Genomic DNA, 22738 nt, shown 5'->3' with positions numbered 1-22738 from the left:
ACAACCTGGAAGAAGGCCAGTTTTGTCTCACAACTCAAATACTGCATGAGCTCCAGGTTTTCCAAGAGGTGAAGTATTTTTGGAGATTAAAGATGAATCAGGGGATTACAGGAATATATCGAAATCCTCTTCATTTTTTAGATGATTAGTTGCCAGGTTGCTCCATAAATTATGGAGCTGAGACGATGTGTCCCTCTGATTATCATTTGAATCTGTAGGTAGCTAACAAAGTCCACGTATGCCTCCATTGATGGCCGTCGTGGTTGGACCACAGTTTGATCATTCTGTTTACTGACGTTCACCGTTAGGATCTCTACCAAGTCCAGCTTTGAACAAATCACTGAGATGATATGTCATCAGTTGGGGTTTTACAGGTTATATATAGGTTTCATGATGGAAGTTTTTCACTGTTCCCCATCACTCTCTTCAGTTACAGTGGCGATGCCTTTAGGGATCTCCAAGTCTGTGCTGACTCGTCCGAACTCCAGCAGCACCATTTATAATCAGCTCACAGGAGAGGTGGTTCTAGAGAACGCACACAACTCTCTGAATCGTGTTTGTCTGTGTTCTCTGTTTCTAACTCAGGTTTCTAACTGATGACGGTTTTCAGAAGAGCCGCTGAACCCAAGCGCTGACCTTCATTGCTGTCATTTTTTAACAGATTGTTCAGCAATCAGCACCACTTTTTTCTTTATCTGGAGTGCATACAGACGTTTTCCCCTTCGTTGTGGATTTTGCAGTGGAGATGAGCAAATCCATTTTCTGCTTTAGTTTTGAATAACTCTTTTTCTGTTGCTTTAACCTTAGTTTTATGTCCCCCGGTCACGCTAGTCTTAGAAACTTTGTTTTTGGGTCAATCAGTGTTGAAAAGAATGAAGACATGAAATGAAAAGTGCCCTGATGACAGGAAAACAAGGTATCCGTGCATTTAAGCGCTCTAAAAAATGTGTTGCTGTTGTTCCACCGGTCAGCAGGTCTCAAACATGCAATGCATTTGCCCCCTGCAGAGCAGCAAGAACTGGCGAGCAGCAGTGGATCTGACGGGACGGCTGCTGACAGCTCATGGTCAAGGATACGGCAAGGCCGGCCAAGCGGCGTCTCACACCACCGACTCTCTGCAGGTAGGATGCCAGCAGTTTCTCTGCAGCCATCCATCTCGCTGTCTTCCCGCCACTCGAGTGCTGTGTTTCTGTGGGCAGGAGAGATGAATGAAGCCAAGGCGCATGTTGTGCTGCCTAGTAATGCGATTACTTCTTAGTAGGAAATAGAACCCGTCCAGCAGTAGACCTAAGAGCATTCCTGGAACAAAATGTTGTTAGCTACCACACCTGAATAGTTAAACTATTTTAGAAGATGCCTGTCTGATTTAGAGACATGTCTAGAATTTTTGACTGAATTTGAATGCTACTTTCTACTGATTACTTTAAAGGGTCTATATCCTGCTTTTCTTAAGTCTTTTAGAGTAAACTAAATCCACATTTATGATCATATATGACCTTTGACCCACTAAAGAACCATTCTTTTGTGAAATATGAGTTATTTTTGCTCATTTTCCTACCTGGAACTAAGACGACTGGATCTCTGAGGCTCCGCCTTTCTCTCCTTGTGGGTGCCGCCCATTTCGTGACATCATCCTAGAGTTGGCCTCAGCATAGTGTCTGAGTTTCTCCCATGAAAACAACACATCTGAACATTTCCAAAGATGGATGTTCATATTGTTCATAAATGGAAGCATTTAGCCGATCACTAGCTCCACGGAGGAAGTGGGCGTGTGTGTTAGACTGGGGGAGGGGATTGCAGAAAATTCTCTTCCTGGAAGGGGCGGGTTCTCACTTTGTGATGTCACAATGTGACAATGAACCCGCTCATTTTTGTGGATTGGGAGGGGCTGGTCCTCAGAGAGCAGGTTTTTAGTGGAATACTTAGAAATGAGTGAATGGATCAAAGTACCACTTTGGGGTTGTTTTTCATGAGGAATAAACATTATAAATCACTTAAAAGCTCATAAAAGTTGACTTTGCATGATATAGACCCTTTAAATAATGATGCATTGAAACATTCAGGACGTTTCAGAGAGAACGCAGATATATGAACCTCTTTAACCCATTTCTATGTGAAATGTTTGTATGGAAAATGCCACAGTGGTGCTGTCTGCCTGATAACACCGGCTGGAAAATGGTTTTACCAACAGTTTAGAATGATTTTCTGTGTGTTCCAGCTCTGGTTTGTACGCCTGGCTCTGTTCACCAAGCTGAACCTTTTCCAAAATGCTGAGCTAGAGTTTGAACCCTTTGGCAACCTGGATCAGCCAGACCTGTATTACGAATACTACCCAGCTGTTTACCCCGGGAAGAGAGGTATGTGTAAAAACGTCGAACCTTCCCCCATCTGATGAGTGAAATTATATATGAAGGAATGACTTTCAAATTAGGTTAAAGACAGTGAGATTTCAAAGGTTACGCTCCTCAGTTCTACACTCAGACTTTAACTCTCGTCTCCTTTCATGTTCCATTTGTCTAAAACCTGCTAAATTCAAATGTTTGCTGAAAAAGTGTCATGAAGTAATTGCAGCACTATTGTTCTGCTCTCTAGGAGAATTTAGCCTCATACCCGCATTATTAACACTGCACCACAACTTTCTAATTAAATATTCACAGGAAAGTTTCTGCCAGGAGCTTCACATCAGACTGTATCATTGACAAACTTCAACAACTCTACTTGTCTCCAGCAGTTCTCTGGTTTTGTTTTTCCTCTTTTTACACTGCATGAATCGCTCTCTAATGTATTCCCATTACTTTGGATCTGCTTCACCCTCTGGCTACCACAATGAAGGCAGTATCAGAGATACAGCTGCACACACACACTTGTTCTTAAAAAAGAGCAGCGCTCAAAACGACATCGCACAGCCTTCTGACAAGCGCACCCATTGACTTTCCATTGCTCAATATTAAACCCTTTATGCCCACTGATTCCCCAGAGACAAACTGCTAAGTTGTGTAGTATAGGATCAGAAGTCCAACGTTTGTATTGTCTGATGCATGTGTAGGCTGTTTTTTTATCCCCAACAACCCTCTGTTAACGCGATAAAAGAAGGCTTATACCTGTGTCATCACCAAGAATTGAGAGTAACCCTTGTGCTATCTAAGGCCCTTTACCATTGGGAGTTGGGTCATCTAGACCCACTACTAGACAGTGCTCTGAACCTTTTTTCTCAAATGATTTGTGATCTTCACTGGTGTCCATGGATTACATGAAATCTTTCCACCTTTATCCACCTTTGTCATGGTAGGGAGAACACGTCAATGTAAGGGTGGGGTCATCTAAGATAGCACAAGGGTTAACTCAGCAAAAGCTTGCTCATCCCTCATTGTCTTGCTTTTGAAATAAAAACTGAGTTTAAAATGGACTGTTAAACAATGGCGCAGTAACGTCACTCAGAAATACACTCATTTAGCAGGTAAGCGTATAACAAACGGTAGTTTCAGTAAATCTTAGCAATAGTAATCAACCAACAAATTGCTGTTTCTGTTTACCAATATGCATTTCCAGCAGACTTTCTGCCTCTGCTGTGTTCAATTGTTAGACTGCAGACGCCCCAAAGGTGGCGCTAAATCAGGGACGTGTCGGGTACGGACAAAATGGAAGGAGATTTTCAAACAATGATCAAATTTTGTAAGTCTTAAATAAAACTTCACATTGGTTCCTAAAATGCAACCAGTGGTATAAGGATTCATTTTATTTACTGGCCTCAAATGGATCCAGATCATCTTTAGCCAAACAAACAAGTCAACTAGAATGAATGTCAAATCCATTCACATGTTAGTTTCCTAAAGTTCCCCACTGTTGTTTTTCCACATCCAAAGAATCCAAAGGGAACATTCTTAGAACATTCTAGACACTGGATGGTCACATGACTTTATTCAAAGTCTGTCCACACATTGGACTGGAATGATGGACTGATCCATTTTGTAAAGTAAACGTACCACGTTTCTATCTAAAACGGTATTTTCGGAGATCGATATAATGGATTTATTTCATTTACAACAATCTTTGTAACGGTTTAGGTGGATTCGGTTTAACAACTAGCCTCAAACAGATCGATCTGGTTGGATTGTTGGAATAGAAATCAATTAAGTGATTTCATCGTTACACCCCTGATTGCAGCCTACCAATGCTGCTAGATGATTTTTCTGTGAGGATTCTGTGTTGCTTTAAGTTGAAGCTGTTCTTGTCTTTGTGTAAAAGCTGCTTCAACATTTTAGGATTCTAACCAACGCCCCTTGACAGCTGAATTTATTTCCAGCCATAAAAAAAATCACTTATGTTTTTGCTTTCAAGTTGATGCTAAATTAAGGTTCCTTGTTTTTTGCAGAGTTTGGCCAGAGGCACAATTTATTTGTGATTTTAAAATAATAGTTAGGCTCATATAGTCATTATTTTCCCACTAATAACCGCTAGAGGGCAATGTAGATGTGCTTAGCAGAATATGCGACTGATAGAAGAAGAAGAAGAAGAATTGCCGCTGATACGCCTGATGCAAAACAAACATGGAGGACGCATGAATCGGCGTAAATCTGCTGGGCGTGTGTGACGTTCAGACGCGTCCCACTTTTCTCCCAAAAGGAAGATTATAGTCCGGAGGGACTTATCGTCCGTAAATACTATGATTTTGGAGCCCAAGTGCTTTAATGCATAATCGTATGGATAGGCTGAATGAATTAATGAATTGTGGAAACAAACTTTCTCAAATGTTTTTGACAAGTAAAAATGAACAGAATAATGTGCTAGCCCATTCACCAGTCAGCATGAACGACTCGAGGGTCTGAAACCCAGATGCTGTCACAAATGCAGGGGGGGGGGGGGGGGGGGGGTTGTAGAGGAATGAGAGAGATTGCAGGCAGATTGGAATCTCAACCACAGCTGAAACTGTGATAAAAACCAAAAGGATGAGCGAGCTGGGTTTTAGATCAGATGACGGGATCAAAAAAGACTGCCATCAAAGCCCGAAGACTCACCTGAACACAGACTTTAGCTGAATGAGTGTGTGTGAAAACAGTGTGAATGATGCGGAGGCAGGCAGAGACAGAGGGATGAGTGATGGAGCGGTGCAGCACAGTAAGAGGGAGAGATGAGAGGCTTTAATAAGCAGCCATACGTAGCTCAATGCCATCTGTAGGTTCCTGCCTGCAGGGCTGTGTACAGTCTGTGTGTGGGTGGATGGGTTTATGCTCTCATCTCTGTCTCTCACTTCCATCCCTCTGTGTTTTCCTCCCTATATCTTCTGTTCTCTTCCTTTACCCCTTCCCTTCTTCATCCACCCATCTTCTTTTTTTGTCCAGGCTCGATGGTTCCGTTCTCCATGCGGCTGCTGCACGCTGAGCTCCCCCAGTACCTGGCCAAGCCCCAGGAGGCTCTGGACCGCCTTCACCACCTAGAAACGATCTGCCTCGCTGTTAGTAAAGCACAGAACATAATACCATGCTCAATCCTTTAGAAAGCGTATGGAGCTGCAGTTGTAGTACAGTAGTGGCAGAGAAGCAGTTGTCGATTCTTCTTCTTCCCCTTCAGATTTTAGATAACCTGGAAAAGGGCTTGGCTGAAGACGGCAGCATGGTCACCTTAACACAGGAAAACAGGCAAGGTAAGCACTCAGACACACCTGCTGCAGGACTGCAGCACATCCCAGCCTCACTCCAATGTGATGCTCTTAGTGTTTAGCACCTCGCTGCCCTGGAACTCGCACTGAATATCAAATGGATTTAGCAGCTCTGCACACCAGTCAGATCAATAGAAATCAATCCCACCAATCCAGCGATGTCTGCAAAAGTGCGTTAGGGAGATGAGCAGGTGTACACTCGCCACTCCCACAATCCCTTTCCTCTTTCTTTCTTTGCATCCACACATCATATAGCTCCTAGCATGTTTGCAACATGCATTTATCAGCTTAATAACTTGTTTCACTGGAACTAAATATAGACGTGTTTACACTGAGAGAATTAGCGAGGTAGCACATCTAGGAGTGCGTGTGCCTGAGGGGCTTTAAATGGAGCTCATTTGTCCCCATGCAGCATCACTGTAACGGCTGTGTCCTTTGTCTCTCCTGGCTCTGCCCACACAGTTGACAGTCAAGTCAATAACACGGGGCCATGCTATCACGCTTCAGAGCCCCACTGAGTGACTAGCCGCTCTCCCCAGCTCCCCTGCATCTGCAGCGGGGAATAGTAACAGGCCATTCAGATTCTGGATGCTGCAGTTCTGCTGCTTTTCATTAAAATAAAGCCGGTGCACAGCAGGCTTTAATGAGTGGGACGTGAAAGAAGTATGGGGGGGGGGGGGCAAGAAACAAACACTTGGAATAAAAATAGAAAGTCGTGGCACCCCCTTATTTGGTCTCTTTTTTTTTATCTTCGTCTTGCTAGCGTCTCTAAAGCTGTGGAGGTCTCGTCTCAGCCGGGTCATGTACTCCATGGCCAACTGCCTGCTGCTGATGAAGGTAGGAGTGTGTGTTTGTCAGCTCTGTGTGACGGTGTGCTGGTGTGCACGTCGCCTTTGTGTGTGCGTGAGACAGAGTCTCCGAGATTTCTGATGCCAGGCAGTTGGAGGATTCACAGTGAAATCCCCACAGACTGACCACTAATTGGATTCTTGGTCAGTAAGAGAGAAAGCCGGTGGATGTGGGAGTGGAGGGGAGGTGTGGGCTCAGCTCTGACCCACAGAGAAACATACTGCCACCTGCTGGTGACGGTTGTTATTACACTCAGCTCGGCTTCAGTGACGGAACTTTCATATTTGACGTTGGGAAAGCGGCATCCAATATAAAATGATGTGCAAGTTATTCCAGAGATTAAGTAGCTACATCAACAAATTTGAATGTTCTCTTTGCTTTGAAGTCACCATTCTGCCAAAATCTTTAAAGAAGGGAAGACAACATGTCCGTAATTCACAACATAGCTTCAAGACCAATTTAAATGTTCTCACATTTACCTCCAGATTAAATAACAAACACAGCAGTTCTGTGTTTAGTCCAGAGGGTGAAAAAGTAAACTTTTAGAGATAAATTCTATACATTTTGTTGTAAAAACGCATAGAATTGTGGCATTGAGTCAGATACAGATACTACGCTTAATATGAGAGAAATATCTTTAGTATTCCCTCTACAAAGTCTGAATTTCAAAATAACATAAATACATCCTGTGGTGTTCTATATGATTATATTGTTCAAGATGGAAATACTGTTTTTGACGCAGAATCCCACCACAGCGCTGTGCTGTCATGCGGAGCTCACTGCTGTGATGTGGTAAAAAAGAGCGCTGAGAGGAATGTACGCTTTTCAGACAGTAACTCTGCAGTAATTAGTTACTGTAATGTACCACAAGAAATGTTGTATTTAATGGTGTTAGCCGGACCAAGACGTTCTGCTGTTGGACCCACAAATGGCTGTTGCTACGCAACACAAACAATGAGAACGTCAAACAATACTTAGACGTATCCGCTGCAGCATTCAGGATCACGCCACAGCCATGTTCCCTACTCAGATTGAGAAGTTTTCAAATTATATCATCATAATATGTTGCCAATACAGTAAAATACTAGATATAAATCAAGTTCATTATTACCTATGATGAGAAAAAGAACCAAAAGTTGTTCTTTCAGTTTGAATTAGCTTTAAGCTCGTGACACTCAAACTGTATTTTTTCTGATTCCCAGAGGTCCTTTAATTATGATTTTAAAGTTTTTGGCCAAAATAAAGAAAAAAACTGTCAATGGTTGAGACATTGAACGGCAGTGACTCAGGCGGTAGAGCGGGTCGTCCAATGTTTGAAGGGTTGGCGGTTCGATCCCCGCTCCCCCCAGCCAAGACAGGGCAAGACACTTCCCCCTCCCTGCCTCCAGCGTGGCTCCACTGGTGTGTGAATGTGCATGAATGTGATGGTCAGAGGGGCCGCAGACGGGAACTGGCAGCCCCGCCCCCATCAGTCTGCCCCGGGGCAGCTGTGGTACATCACTAGTCACCATCCCCAAGAATGAATGAATGATGGACACATTGGAAAAACTTTGAGCGTCTGGAAAAGCAGATAAATCTAATCTGTTCTTATTACTTCATATTTTCTGCAGAACAGCCGGAGTTCATTAGAAAGCTAACATTAGCGTAGCTAAAAACGGCGAGCGATAGCGGGGCTATGCAGCCGTACGGCTCTGAGCCAGATGTTCATGGAACTACAGTGTTCGCACAATATTCGCGGTTTGTGGCCCACTGGCTCAGAAGCGGCCTGAAAATATCCTGAAACGCTGAGGAAGATAATCACAGAGAATAATATCATCCAGCTGAATGAATGATGGAGGAAGACGAGCTCTGGCACTAAACTGATGAAGGAGGAAGAAGCAGGACGTGTTCCTGCACCAACAGTGACACTCCTAATGTTCTAAATGGACGCTACCGCACAGTCTATGGATCTAAATAAAAAACGCTTCATGTTGAGCAATCCGATGATTTACAAGCATCAGAAATGTTTCAGAAGGGTTTTGGATGAGGAAGGATCAGTGACGGACATTCTTCGGCCTATGGGTGGGGGGGGCTTCTCCATATTCAGGGGTGGTCCCTAAACCTCGTGAAAACGGAGGGGGGATACTGTGGACAAATACAAAACGTTGGATCAGAGTTGGAGTCTCACAAACCCGAGCTTTTTCAGTGTGGGGTTCATTGTTTGGTCCAAGGACGCCTTAACACATGGACGGGCAGGGCGGGAACCGAACCTGCGATGTTCCGATTAGAGGTTGACCACTCTACCTCTCCACTATGGCCACCGCAGGAGTGAAGACATGCTCAGCTCTGGGGACGTATTATTCCATGAAGTGGGTGGAATGGGAGTTAAAAGCTCTGCTGGATGCTTTTATCTGACTCAAATGTTGGTGTGAAGTCATTTTTAGGTGTCAGTAATGAACATGTTTCCAAATGTTGGTTTATCTGCAGTTTCTTGTGGACACCTGCCTGTGTGAACACCCTCTGCTCACCTTTGGTGCACCTATCATCAGCGCAGGGCTGCTCTGAAGGGAGGGGCTTCTCTGCCAGACCGCCATATGTTTAATGAATGCTCTCTCTCTCTCTCTCCCTGCCTCCACCAGCTCGCCCGCACACTGCCTCCTGACTTGACTGTTTGTCTTCTCAGCACTCTTGCTTATGTCCACGTTTCTTCTTCAGGAGTTTTTCTGACCTGCTTGTCCCTGTTCTCAGGACTACGTCCTGGCAGTGGAGACCTATCGCTCCATCGTCCAGTATGAACCCCAGCAGAGAGTGCAGCTGCTCAGCGGGATCGGGCGCATCTTCCTGCAGGTCGGCACATCACCAGATGGATGCTTCATCATATACTGTCCTTTTTTCCTGGGAGACATAAAAGTGAAAATCCTGGTTTCCAAAATCTGAGTAAGAAAATCATGTTTGATGGGAACCAGAGGCCTTCCACAACATCATCATCCTCATGCTCTTCATTTTGGTAACTGTGTGCTGTTATCTCTGAACTGGTAGGAAACTGTTGCCCTCACATCCATCCCATAAGGACCGTCCGTCTGGTTTGGGTCAAGGATGCGCTGCCCTCCTCTTTCCCAGCCTCCTAGTCTCATCAGGAGATATTGAGGTGTGAGAAAAACCTTCTTACAGCAGTGCCTCCTCATGGTGACACTGCCTGACTAGGAAGGCACCTGGGCAAACCACCTCACACCTTTTACCTCTGTGGTTTTTTTAAATCATATCAACAAGTTAGAACTACAAAAAAAATACAAAACACGACAACAGAGGAAGTGAACAAACAATGTGAAGCACCACCTTCACGTGGTGGAGGGGTTTGAGAGCTTGAGGGATCCCAGGAGCCCTCCAGCCCTGGCTGAGGGTCCCGTGGCAGACTGGTCCTCGGTGACGGGCCCCGTGATTTCCTGAAAGGGTCAGTGGGCTCATGTTTACACAAGGCCAACAGGAGGTTGTGTTGGGTCACTGGTTTCCATGGTGACTTCCGGTTATCATTCAGACTCTTAACAGTACAGAACACAGGACAAAGATCCTGTCCTATAATAGACAGAACTTCAATTCAATCACCGCTCGTTCCACAGGCCATTCTGGTGGGGGAGTTTCTTCGGGGGGTGGCTCGGGACATACGTGTCCCTTCCTTTGGGCACAGGTCTGGTTGTCACCCTCATGGAGGACTCACTCAGAGACCCGCCTAACAAGCTACAGGAAGCTGTCTCCCAGACGCCCCTCTTTATGGTCAGATTTGACTGGGCTGATTGATGAGGTTGGGTCAGATGGGACTCTCTGGGGAGTAGGCAGACCTCTCATCTGGTGGCGTGCAGGGTGGCCAGTCCCTGCCTGCGTTTGGGCTGATGATGAGTCTGTCTCCTTCTAAACCAGAGAGACTTAGCATCTGCAGCACGGTGTGATCAGATACGTCTGTGCTTTGGGTGTCCACAAGTGTGTTTGCTCTCTTTCAGATTGGAGATGTTAAAATGGCGGAGAGGTTCTTCCAGGACGTGGAGAAAGGCTGCCAGAAAGGTGGACCCCTCTCTGACACCACATGTGTGTTAATGAACAGGTACGCAGACTGTGCTTTTGCTGATGCATGGCTGCATCGTTGTTTTAGCATCATTTTAGTCCGTTTGCAATGATGGGGTGGTTTGCATGTTTGTGTCTTTTGATGAACAACCTTAGAAAAAAAAATTATATATATATACACTAAATCTGAACATATGGATGTGGAAAGAGTCAGTGAGGCAGCAGATTGGGTTTCAGCCATGGACTTTGACACTGTGTCACATTGCAAACCAGTGGCCTGGGCACATCTTCCATGCATGATGGTCATGCGTAATTCTAAAATAGTGCAAACAAAAATAGTTGAAGCTCAGCTCCATCATTTTCCTGCTTTAGAGTGAAAATCCTGATGTGTACAAAGTGGCCAGCAGGTGGCAGCACTCCACACTATTCTAAAGCTGTAACTTTGGATGGAAAGAAGCTTAGAAAGAATCCAGTGATTTGATGGTATTTATCTGCCACTTGTTCTTTCAGAACATTTGTGTTTCAGAAATCTGAATTGAGGAGGTGAATGTGTTTTTTCAGGGCGTTTGTCTACCTCAGCCAGAACAACTACACTGAGGCGCACGCAACGTTCCTGGAAGTGCTCAAGATTGACCCCACAAACCCAGTGGTGAGTGCATTCCTTCAGTCATGCTGTTCTGCTTGCAGGAGGGGGGTGAATGTTTGTTTTCACACCAGCAGGACTCAGGTTTGCTGCATTCTGGGCCGTGACAGGAACTTTCATGTTTATGCTCTTGTTACATAACTTGTCATCTTTGCCAGCTCTGTTTTGAGATGACTATCTCAACCGAACCTTCTGAATAGGTTTAATACTTTATGATCCAGTCATGTCTTGTCTTGAAGCTCCTTATTTGCCATTGTCTAGGCAAACAATAACGCAGCCGTGTGCCTGCTGTACCTGGGCCGGCTGAAGGAGTCCTTGGGCCAGCTGGAGGGCCTGGTGCAGCAGGACCCCGCCTCCTACCTTCATGAAAGCGTGCTCTTCAACCTGACCACCATGTATGAGCTGGAGTCGTCCCGCAGCACTCAGAAGAAGCAGGCTCTGCTGGAAGCCGTGGCCTGCAGGGAGGGGGACAGCTTCAACACGCAGTGCCTCAAGCTGGCCTGAGACGCTGGAGGGGGGGACCCGCACGGCCGGTCCGCCGAGAAGCTGCAAGCTCCGCCTCTTTTAGGGGGAGAGGGTTGCTTTAGTTTGAAGCTCTGGTTTATCACTTTAAAAAAAGGCATTTTGAGGGCAGAAATATTCCTCAGCCACACGTCACATGCGTGTAAAATGTTGTACATGTTGTTTCTTGTAAATATGAACTAGCTGTACGTTACCCAAACCCTCACAACCACCAACCACTATCAGGTGAGGCTCACAACAAATCATCTTTGTTTCACTCGTGCAGAAATGGAAATGTGAAAATCGGCTTTGCCGGGGTTATGAACTGTTGTGATCTACGACTGTTGCTAAGCAACAGAGACAGTATGGATGTGCTGGGAGAGAGGGTGGTGGTCATGTGACTGACCATCAGCCTGTTAATCTGGCAGCTCGTGTTCATGTTTTACACTCCCAGCTTTTCAAAAAAAAAAAAGATCCCCTTTCCCGTAGGTCTTTGTTTTAACCTCAGGTTGCAGTTTCCTCCTGTCTCGTGGAGTCGCTGCATCCAGACGCTGAGATCTGAAAGAGGGAATTCGCTGAAACCAGAGCTTTCATGGGCTGGGAACTGCTAGCAGCATTATTGTTTGTGTGTGTGGGAAACGAACACTAAAGACTGGAAACGAGCAGTAACTGAATCACAGCCATGAGGTGCTTAATGGATACTCGGGCATAAAGCGGGTGTTGGAGCTCCAAGCTGTGTCTGTCAGAAGTGAGACGCCGTGGAGTGGAGCAGCTAAGGTGGTGTTTCATAGAGCTAAAATGCCTAGATCTGACCTCAACGCAGATCCTTTCAGCCCAGAAGCAGCGGCTGTGGTTGGGAGACGGTTGTGCAGACTCGGTCCAGTTCATGAGTCTGCGTACGAACTGGAGTCTGAGAACAAACTGGAGCTCCAGTCCTCTGAGAACAGCTGGACTCCCGCAGAGACCCCTGCACTTCATGAACCAAGCTCCACCAAACCTCTGGCTCTGTTCTCTCGGCTTCCTCCTGCTCTGTTCCAATGTTGTGCAGCATTTTTACACAATAAAAGGGTTCTGTCCAAATCATTTAAATGAATTACCCCTCCTTAAAAAAAAAAGAACACTTGGGAGAAATAAAATGACAGCAACTTTATTTTCATTTCCTGGAAAACCCTGTCATTTTAATTTTCTTTTCTGTAGTTCCTGGTCCAACGGCGGGCTAAAGGTCGGTCTTCTCAGAATGTGACCTCTAAATCATCGGGTTGGAAGAACTGGCACTGATGTGGAACAACCATGTGATGCACATGGAGGCTGATTTCTCTGTTGATGGAGGGGACCGTCCATCAGGACCCCTGCAGAGAAGACACGTACTTCTGGCGGACGGGGAAGTGGTCGGCCGGCCTGTTGTGAGCCTTCCACACCGGCTCCCCCACGAACAGCCGCATGGCCTTGGTGTAGTTCTGCAGAGACAGAGCAAGAGTCGCTGGTTCAACGGCCAACAACAAAGGGGTTCAATAACAAGGAGAAAAGAGACAAATTTTGGACAAGTCGGGATTCACGGTGACTTTCAGACCCACCGTGCGGTCCAGGGTGAAGCGGTGGTAGATGCCAGCGGGCAGCGTGATCAGGTCTCCTTTGCTCATAGAGATCCGGATCCAGCGGTCCTCCTTGTCCCTCACGTCAAAGTAAGCGCGTCCATCCAGGATGTAGCGGATCTCATCATCCGAGTGGAGATGCTCCTCGTAGAACATCCTCAACTGAGGCAGAACAGCAACAGATCAGCTCCACACGTGACGTCTGAGGGAGTGATGTATACACAGAGGGGGGCGTGGCTACCTTCTCCTCATAGTTGGGTAACGTGTCCTCGTGAATCGTGATGATGTCCATATAGGAGTAGCCTCGCTCTTGGCGGATTCTGCTCAGCTCTGGGTCGGAGTCGTACCGATCAGCATCCAGCTGCAGAGGCAAGAGTCACGTGACACGGTTGATTCCGCGTGCCGCTTCTGACGTCAGAGGGAAAGTGCAGAGTGGATGAAGGAGAGAAATGAGCTGAGTGAAGACTTTACCCTCCAGTGAAAAACTCCGAGCTCCTTCAGCTGGTCTAAGGAGACGGGCTGATGTGGGTGGAGCCTGTGCGGCTCCCTCTGATCTTCGTCAGAGCTGTCCATGTACCAGGCCTCCAGAGCCATGACTGCAGGACGATCCAGGATTCTGTTCAGCGCGTGACTGGGACAGCACTTCCGCCGATGACGTCAACACGTCCCACTGACGCTCACAGCGCAGCCTCCCGCCCCGTTGTTTGTCTAGTCCAATCAAATTGCGCTGCGTTTACGGAAAGATTTGTAGATTAGTTTTTGTTTAGCCTTCGCAGTTTAATGTCGGTAACGATAGTTTAGTTTTTGTTCAATATTTCTTCTTTGTTTATTCTTCACACCAGGAGTCCACGTGCGTGGACGTTTTGGGTTTTATCACCACAGTAGCTCATTTTACTTTACTGGAGAGCCGTGACTCCTGTGTTCAGAGGGGTGGTTTACATTTTTTTTAAATAAACTTTATTAACAAATATTGCATATACAAAATAACAAACATTGACATTCCACACTGTGCAAAAGAACGGAATAGGTCTCTGGTTTCAGTCTTCTTCTTTCTCGTTCGGCTTTTCCCATCAGGGGTCGCCACAGCGAAACAATCTCTCCTTCGAGGATGAGTCGCACGTTTTACGCCGGCTGCCCTTCCTGACGCAACTCTCTCAATTTAACCGGGCTTGGGACCGGCACAGAAGCAGAGAGGGGAACAGGGAGCAGCCCAGATTTGAACCCTGGGTTCACGGACAGAAGGCGCCGCAAACTAGCACGAGCTGAACTGGCTCCCTTAGGTTTCTAGTTTCAGTATCCCTCCCTAAATATTAAGGGATGTAGGTGGAATTAACTTTCTGCTGAAATATGAAAATGGCCTGAAGAAACTGCCAATCAAACTTTATGCCTTTCATCAACAAGTTTATTGTACTGAAAACTAATTTGGACGGACAGACGCTTACGATTGCAGATTTACCAAACAGCTTCATACGAAGATTGTTTGTCAAAGAACTTTTTCAAACATCCCATAAAAAAAAACATTTCTAAACACTTCTCTAAAGAAGATTGAATTCAGATTACATTACATCATTCATTAAATTTTCTATTTTACCAAAAGTAAAAGAATCGTTTTAAAAATAATTAGGGATATTTATCCTTCCAGGGAATTTTTGAGACTTCATTTTGGGTTTAAAGAGAACGGCTGCAGTTTTTGTGTAACCCTTGTGATATCCTAGGCACTTTAACATTGGGAGTTGGGTCATCTAGACCCACTAGACAGTGCTCTGAATCTTTTTTCTTCAATGATTTGTGATCTTCACTGGTGTCCATGGATTACATGAAATCTTTCCACCTTTATCCACCTTTGTCATGGTAGGGAGAACACGTCAATGTAAGGGTGGTGTCATCTAAGATAGTACAAGGGCTAAGAAAGCACAAGGGTGAACAGTAATACAGATTTATCAAGCAGGAATAAGGCTAATAAAGATTAGCGTCTAACTTGTCATGCAGGATGATCAAAGTGGCAGTTTTTCATGAAGCCTGTGGCTGAGAACCCTATAGACCATGTGTGCACTTCAGGAAATACAGAGATTCTAATTAGGTAACATAGATGTCGCAAGTTAACCGCATGTAGCAAAACATCTCATCTTTCATGGACAAGGACTGTTCACTGGGTTCACCTCTGAGAATCACTATGGCAACCTGTCTGCAGCTTCATTAAGCACACATCGAGGCTTCGCAGTTTAGCATCGAACAAAATATTCAGCCGCACTGGATTTACAGGAAAACAGATGCTCATACAAATGTATGTATGCAGCACAAGACCCTGCATGAAAATGCAGAGACATAACATCCCTATGATACTTGGAGACAAAATGAGCACAAGATTGGTGATAAATCAGTAACACAGCTGCCCCACCAGAGGGCGCTGCATCCCATTTTTAGACAAAGATTTGCATCACATGGGCAGCTCTTGCAGGATTAAAGCTGATATCTGTGACCCGCTCAAGGTCACTGACAGGATTGCACGTTCTAGTTGTGTTTTTTCCCAGCATGTTTGCAACCCCAGCAGAACACTCCATGAAGAACACGCCGTGGTCTGGACAGTGGAGGGCACATCATGTGGATGTGTCATATCATCTGGCTCAGCTCAGTGGTTAACAGACAACTGAACAAATGCACTTCAAAACATTACAAATGAGTCCTGGATCTGTGACGAATGTAATGGATCTGTGGCAATAAGTGTTTGGGTTGAGGCTCCACACCGGTAAGAGAAAACTCAGAGGGTCACCTGTTTGATTTCCTGTTTTCTTTGGACAGCGTCTATGATCAACAAAAGTTATGTAAATCATAGAAACCCATCAAAGTTTCTAAAAATGTCTGAGATAAAGATATACATAGTACTGTTTGAGAACAGCTTTCCAAAACCAAAATACCTAAAGACTGTCAAACTGGTGACCACAATCCGCTGGTCAATACTCTCATTCACTTCAATCACACAACGGTCAACCATCAGATCACAAAAGCTTCGCTGGTTCAGAGATTATCGGGCTGTCAGCAGCGGTGTTTTCATCACACGTAGGTGCAAAACTTAGTAGAAATTCTAGAAATATGACAAAAAACACAATTTCACAGCTACACTGTTTCCATGAAATCCTAATTATGTGAATAAAAAGAAACCGACTCCCCCCATAAGTCATTCAGAAACACGGATGTGACCAATACTTTGATTGACAGCAGATCCATTAACATTTCTACCACGGCACTAGCGCTCATCATCATCTATCAAAGGAGACGTCGGCGTCTTCTTCAGGCCGTGGTGCAGCGAGCTCCTTACATGTGGGAGGGGCTACGGATGAAGCCGTTTTGGGAAATGGTGGTTGGTGGTTTTCCAGAGGAGCTGTGGATCCAACAATTCCACATGACACGCTCAACTTCTGATGAGCTGTGACACAAGAAGGGCATCGCCATGCGGTTGTTGGTCACATGACTCATTTCATTTAAAAAAAGTGTTTCCATTGTAGTTTAGTGAAATGTGTTAATTTGGATACGCCTCAAAAAGCTCCTCCTCCAAGAACAAACAAATTTTTTTTGGATAAAAAATTGTTGTGTTTCCATTGGGTGAATTTTTTATTGCAAATCCAATTTGCTGAGTTTCATGGTGAATGGAAACACATCTAGAAAACACTGCTGATGATGACGTGGGAGCCGGCAGAGGTGGCAACAACGCAGAGCTTAAATTAACCAATAAAATCTTTGGTCCATCTTTTAAAGTTTGAAGTTTTTATCCTGAGTTCAGTCTAACATTCCTTCATCTTCTTTACAAAGTTACTAACCATTTGTTATCTGAAGAGTGTAGAATCACACAAGTTAAAGTTTTAAAAATATTTGTTAAGTATATATACGTTACTCCTAGTTGGAAAACCCAGACAGAAGTCCAGCCTCTTCAGGTAGATGAAAGTCATTTGCTGAAGTGTGAGCTGGTGCAAAATCTTTAGAGATCAGCTTTATAATCTCTCACTAAAGCGTTAGCCAATACCTTTGGTAAATTAGTGTATCGCTTGAACAGCACTAACGGATTTCGAGGGTGTCGGGGGAATAAAATAAATATCAGCAGAACACGCCTGTGTCTCACATGCTCCCCCGTAAGTGTCCACCTCACCCCGCAGGACAGAAATGTGCACGAACTCTCGGCTTACGGCCAGCAGCTGACTTAGAACCGGTGCGGACCAGGGAATTCTGACCGTTTAATCCAAACAACACATGGCGAGGGCCCGCGGCGGGAGCTGACCATGGTGCTGACGGGATTTCTGCCCTGTGCTCTGAATGTCAAAGTGAAGTCATTCAATGACTTGCAGGTTGACGTGTTCTTTGCGTGCTTTATTTGTACTTCTTCTGTGGTTTTTGTGTGGTTCCTTTGTGATACATCTGTGAAAATGTAAAGTAAAGACCATAACTTTTTTCACTTTTAGATTCATATGTGACCAATTTTCATCCCTGCAATATGAACAAAATGTACGTAGTGGCTGTTTGACACGGTCTTATGCTAAAACCATCAAAACCATTTTAGTAACTTTCAGTTTATAGCTGCTAAGCGTGCTACTAGGTCCAATTATCTCACAATATGTAAAAAACCTTCAAAGGACGAGTAAACTGTAACAATGTGCCACATTTATAAAGAAAATCAGATTCAATAATCACAGCAATGTTTAATGATAATATGAAAAAATGTATCTTCTAATAAATTCAACATAAGTTTACTTGGTCCAAATACGTAAATGAGGGAGGAATGCTGTAAGACATTTTCATCCCCAAGGAAACAACTGCATCATTTCTACTCCACAAGTAATTCATGTGGCCTACATGAAGATTTATCACACCTGGAAAGAGCAAACTGTCTCCTTTCTACCACACCCACTTAATTGAATGTAGATTCCTGTCACTGCAGGACAGCCACCAACAGCAGGACACAAAACCACACAATGAAGACATTGAATCACAGCACTTTAGAAAGAGTTTGGATTTTCTCTCTTTGGACCAGAACCAAAACTGAAAAATCCATCTTTTTTCCTTATTTCTAAACTTTTTATTTTCACTTGCAGTCGTTGAACGTCCTCCTGTCCAGCTGTGGAAGGGAGGACCCTAACGGGAAAAATACTCCTGTGGTGGCTTCTCTTAACCCTTGTGCTATCCTATGGGGTCCAGATGACCCCACCTTTACATTGACGTGTTCTCCCTACCATGACGAAGGTGGATAAAGGTGGAAAGATTTCATGTAATCCATGGACACCAGTGAAGATCACAAATCATTGAAGAAAAAAGGTTCAGCGCACTGTCTAGTGGGTCTAGATGACCCAACTCCCAATGTCAAGGTGCCTAGGATAGCACAAGGGTCAAACATGAAGAACATTTCCGATTATCCACTCTTCCACAGTGGTGGATTAGGCTCCTTCAGCTGGTGGCAACTGATGTCACATGTTTTTTATGTTTCAGGGATAAAACCACAGCCTTTCATCAAGGGTTTGAATGGAATTTGAGGGTAGAAGAGGGTGGTGTGGTGGGAAAAACAAGGTTAGGAAGACTTTGAGGATTACGGACTGTCAGGATGACCCAGATACAAGACAGGACAAATGGGGTTAAGTGAAGGACACCTCAGCCAACCCCCCCGAGAGGCAAGGAGCTGTTTGACACCATTGACTGGGCCGCCATTAATGAGACGGGACAGGGGGGGAACCTCAGCAGCAGCATGAAGGGAACTCACTCTCTAAGCTTAGTTTGCTCACATGGAACAGTGGATGGTCTCTCAGGACACACGTGGGGTCCGGCTTTACGGCCACAGGGCTGATGGTCCTGCTGCCGGTGTAGCGCCGGTGCAGCTTCCTGGAGCAACCCTTGAGAGGGTCCACTGAGTTAAGACAGACTCTACTCAGAAGCAGGAGTCCACAACCGTGACCTTCTCCCATTTTTGCTTTTTTGACTTTTATATCATGTCCTGTCCAACAGCTGAGCAGGCAGATGAGAGCTGAAGGCCTCTTGTGTTGGAGGTATTTTACTGTTACAATAGGAGGTTATGAATCTTCTGACACACAAGGTGCATATTTGTATGAACCCTCTTTGGATGTGAGGCAAAGTTTTATTTATATTCATCATATTTGCATCCATTTTTTTAAACCTTTTTTTGATTTCTTATTGTGTTTCGTGTTTTCATTTTTTTTCTTCAAAATGAATTTTTGGTTTTTGGGTTTTACTTTTTGGTTTCTAATTCTCCACAGAGAAAATAATTTATCTAAATCTTTCATTTAAATGTTTTTTTTTCTTTATTAGCCTTAGTTTTGTATTTAGCCTTGAAAATTCCAAATTTGATTTTTTCTTTAAGTTGCAGGACCCCATGGAGAGCCAGCCCCCGCTCAGAGGAAACACTTGTGCGTTTTGTAAGACCAAGGAAGATTGTTTTAGTCAGTGCAGTGATGCTGCCAGCCTCTTAAAAGACAGAGCTAAAACAGGAACCTAGTCAATAAGAGGTGCTGGTGTTGTGCATGAGCTCACCAGGCAGTTCAGGGAACCCAGAAAAAAACTCTGTCAGGGGAAACCCCTTCCACATGGTTTTGATATCCATCACAACGGTTCACAGATGCCCACTGTGACATCTTTCTGCACGTGCACAAAAGCATCCATGATGACTATTTTGGTAGGAACTCCTGGATGACATGGCACTAGATCTTCACCAGCAGTCCTCTTCCCCTCCTCCTCTGAGTTCTGATGAAGACGGCTGCGTTAAACCAAACTGCAGTTATTCAAGAAGCACACACAGCAACCTGAGAGCGGCCTACGTACCCCCACCCCAGAGCTGGATACGTCAACACAAATTATAGGAGTATGGATAACTTCTAAAGAAATGTTGACGATGTTAATACGTGATTTCCCATCATCCCCAGAGTTCTTTTGTTAGTGGAAGGGGAAGCATAATCCAAGGTAATAAACTAACCAGTTTTATTTGGAGATGGAGAACGCCTTCCAAAGCTTTCTCAACATTCCTTCAAGATGATCTGAGTTCATCCCCTCCTTTCTGCCTCTACATGCATGCAGGGGCGTGTCCTGGAGGTCATTGGATTACCTGACAGCAACAGCTAACCTTTGATCAATACCATCAACCGCAAGGTTCCCCCACTGCTGCTACAATCCTGTCTCTTCCTCAGACCTTGATCAAAGCAGAGCATTGTCACATCAGCTTACGTATCCACAGGAAACAGGAAGTGACATCACATCTCAGAATTGTTTTTTTATTTATTACTTTTTTGCTTTGTTTTCCTTTTTGTCTAATTGATTATGTTTCAAACCAATTTCTGTATTTCATTTGTTACTATCTATTTTTTTAACCAAACAAGTATTTGTAGTCAGCTGGCTTGGTCATTTTATTTTAGAGTGCTAACCATTCAGTGCTAAGAAGAACCCACGTCACACTGGCTACAGCATGGATGTAAGGCTACAGCATGGATTTAAGGCTACAGCATGGATTTAAGGCTACAGCAGGGATTTAAGTCTACAGCATGGATTTAAGGCTACAGCATGGATGTAAGGCTACAGCATGGATGTAAGGCTACAGCATGGATTTAAGGCTACAGCATGGATTTAAGGCTACAGCAGGGATTTAAAGCTACAGCATGGATTTAAGGCTACAGCATGAATTTAAGGCTACATGCACATATTTCAGTCCACTAACAAGGCATCTATAAAAATCCAAAAAATGAGCAGCATTTTCCAATATCATAATTTACCATAAATATTTAGCATTAAGACGTCAAAGGAGTTAACGCCGAGCTCATATATCAGCCTCTTTACTTTGTGATTCTTTTCCTCATTGATTTGCTTTGTTATTTACATTTTTAGCAACATTTGAATGCATCAAACATCAGGGAAGAGAATGTTTTAACCAGAACACAAATGAGAGGAGCTTGACTGTGAAGAAGCATCGCCCTCATTATGTAATGAGTATTTAAAGTCCCAGTCCGGTGTGCGCCAAGTTTCTGCAGGAGGAGAACACATACAGGCTTACTCACAGTTTGCCGCGATGGCCAACATAACAGCCCACACTGTTTCTCTCTCTGAGCTCCAGCCCAGGTTTAAAATAGCACAGCTCCCTCTTTGGTCTTTACCATGATATTTGTTATACTCTTACATAATCTGCACCTCCCGATCGTATCTTCTTCTCCATGCAACTGCTCAAATTGCATTCTGTCTTTTGCTGTCTTTCTCTTACATGCTGAGAGAAATGCAGTGGCTAACATGAAAACCTATTTTCACCTTTTCGTTTCAGTTAACATGACAAGTGGCATTTGGGCTGAAGTTGTTTAACAAGCAAAGCAGGACATGCAAAGAGATCAAAAGGGATTCTGGATTTTGTCTAACTTTTTTAGACGTCATAAATGGAGCCTGCTGGCAGCAAAATCCTTTCTCTTTAAAGATAACAACACATGTAAAGGTGGTTTTAGTCCACTGCAGCAGGTTCGGAACAATTTAACCTTGAAAATAAACTAGTCTTATACTTTTCATTCAGTTGCAATGGGCTCATTAAAAAAACACTCCTTTAAATCCATAACTGAAATACTACAGCTGCAGATTATTTTTTATCAATTTGTCATTTTTTGTTCTTCCACCTGCTTCCTGCTCTCCTTTCCGATCACAAGGTCATCTGCAAACATCATGATCCACAGAGATTCCCGTCTAACCTCATCCGTCAGTCTGTCCATCAACACAGCAAACAAGAAGGAGCTCAAACCTGATCCTTGGAGCTGTCCAGCCGTCTCCTTGAATTCCTTTGTCACGTCTGAACTGTTACACCACAACTCCCTACTGTCTCTCATATCCTGAACAACTCCAAAATAATTCTCTGCCACTGCAGACTTCAGACAAACCACAGCTCCTCTCTCTCTACTTTGTCATAGACTTTACTCTAGATCTATAAAAATATAATGCCGCTCCTTCTGACCACTGCTCTTTTCCAGAAACATCCTCAAATCAAATATTGCATCTTTGGTTCTCTCGTGTTGGACAGATTTTACTGTTATAGGAGGTTATGAATCTTCTGACACACAAGGTGCATAATTGTCTGGATCATCCAAATTCTTTCTAGAAGACTTTAGACGGGCCTGCACATGTACTGGCTTTAGCAGGGGGACACGTCTGGCCCTGCAGGGTTTGAGTCCCTGGTGGTGTAGTGTGTTACTGATGGTAGCCTTCATTACTTTGGTCCCAGCTCTCTGCAGGACATTCACAGAACCACAGTCCATTGTGGTTCTGGGATTTTTGCTCACCGTTCTTGTGATCATTCTGACCCCAAGGGGTGAGATCTTGGGGGGAGCCCCACATGGATTGATATTATCAGTGGTCTCGTATGTTTTCCATTTCCTAATAATTGCTCCCACAGGTGATTTCTTCACACCAAGCTGCTTACCTGTTGCAGATTCAGTCTCCAAGCCTGGTGCA

At 44.4% G+C, this 22738-nt stretch overlaps 2 protein-coding genes across 3 annotated transcripts in view; one reads left to right on the top strand and one right to left on the bottom strand.

The window, feature by feature from the left end:
• Positions 1–12767, top strand: part of trappc12 (trafficking protein particle complex subunit 12) — a 33272-nt gene extending 20505 nt beyond the window's left edge. For both annotated transcript variants that reach the window (XM_023951255.2, XM_020713791.3), the window contains exons 4-12: positions 1008–1121; positions 2219–2357; positions 5340–5452; positions 5569–5641; positions 6420–6493; positions 9233–9331; positions 10480–10580; positions 11102–11189; positions 11445–12767. In XM_023951255.2, coding sequence (XP_023807023.1) covers positions 1008–1121; positions 2219–2357; positions 5340–5452; positions 5569–5641; positions 6420–6493; positions 9233–9331; positions 10480–10580; positions 11102–11189; positions 11445–11687 — 1044 coding nt within the window. In that variant the 3' untranslated portion in view covers positions 11688–12767. The remainder of the gene's footprint in view (positions 1–1007; positions 1122–2218; positions 2358–5339; positions 5453–5568; positions 5642–6419; positions 6494–9232; positions 9332–10479; positions 10581–11101; positions 11190–11444) is intronic.
• Positions 12768–12815: 48 nt separating this feature from the next.
• On the bottom strand, positions 12816–13957 carry adi1 (acireductone dioxygenase 1). Its single transcript, XM_004082679.5, has 4 exons — positions 13748–13957; positions 13518–13637; positions 13259–13438; positions 12816–13141 (listed from the first exon to the last, which is right to left on the bottom strand). Exons 1-4 carry the CDS (start codon positions 13868–13870, stop codon positions 13025–13027), a joined length of 540 nt encoding a protein of 179 aa, XP_004082727.1. The 5' UTR covers positions 13871–13957; the 3' UTR covers positions 12816–13024.
• Positions 13958–22738: the final 8781 nt, after the last annotated feature.

This window comes from Oryzias latipes, chromosome 22, assembly GCF_053564925.1.
Source record: "Oryzias latipes strain Hd-rR chromosome 22, Olatipes_Hd-rR_3.1".
In the NCBI taxonomy this organism is placed as follows: Eukaryota; Metazoa; Chordata; class Actinopteri; order Beloniformes; family Adrianichthyidae; genus Oryzias; species Oryzias latipes.
Note: the sequence above shows the minus strand (reverse complement) of the source record. Positions and strands in the feature narration are given on the sequence as shown.

Bases quoted from the DNA above. Each gene is read 5' to 3' on its own strand.
- adi1 (XM_004082679.5), bottom strand. From the start codon at position 13,870: ATGGCTCTGGAGGCCTGGTACATGGACAGCTCTGACGAAGATCAGAGG. The intron at 13,439-13,517 runs GTAGCCACGCCC...GTTCTGCCTCAG, and splicing joins TACCCAACTATGAGGAGAAG to TTGAGGATGTTCTACGAGGA. The intron at 13,142-13,258 runs GTGGGTCTGAAA...CTGTCTCTGCAG, and splicing joins GCTTCACCCTGGACCGCACG to AACTACACCAAGGCCATGCG.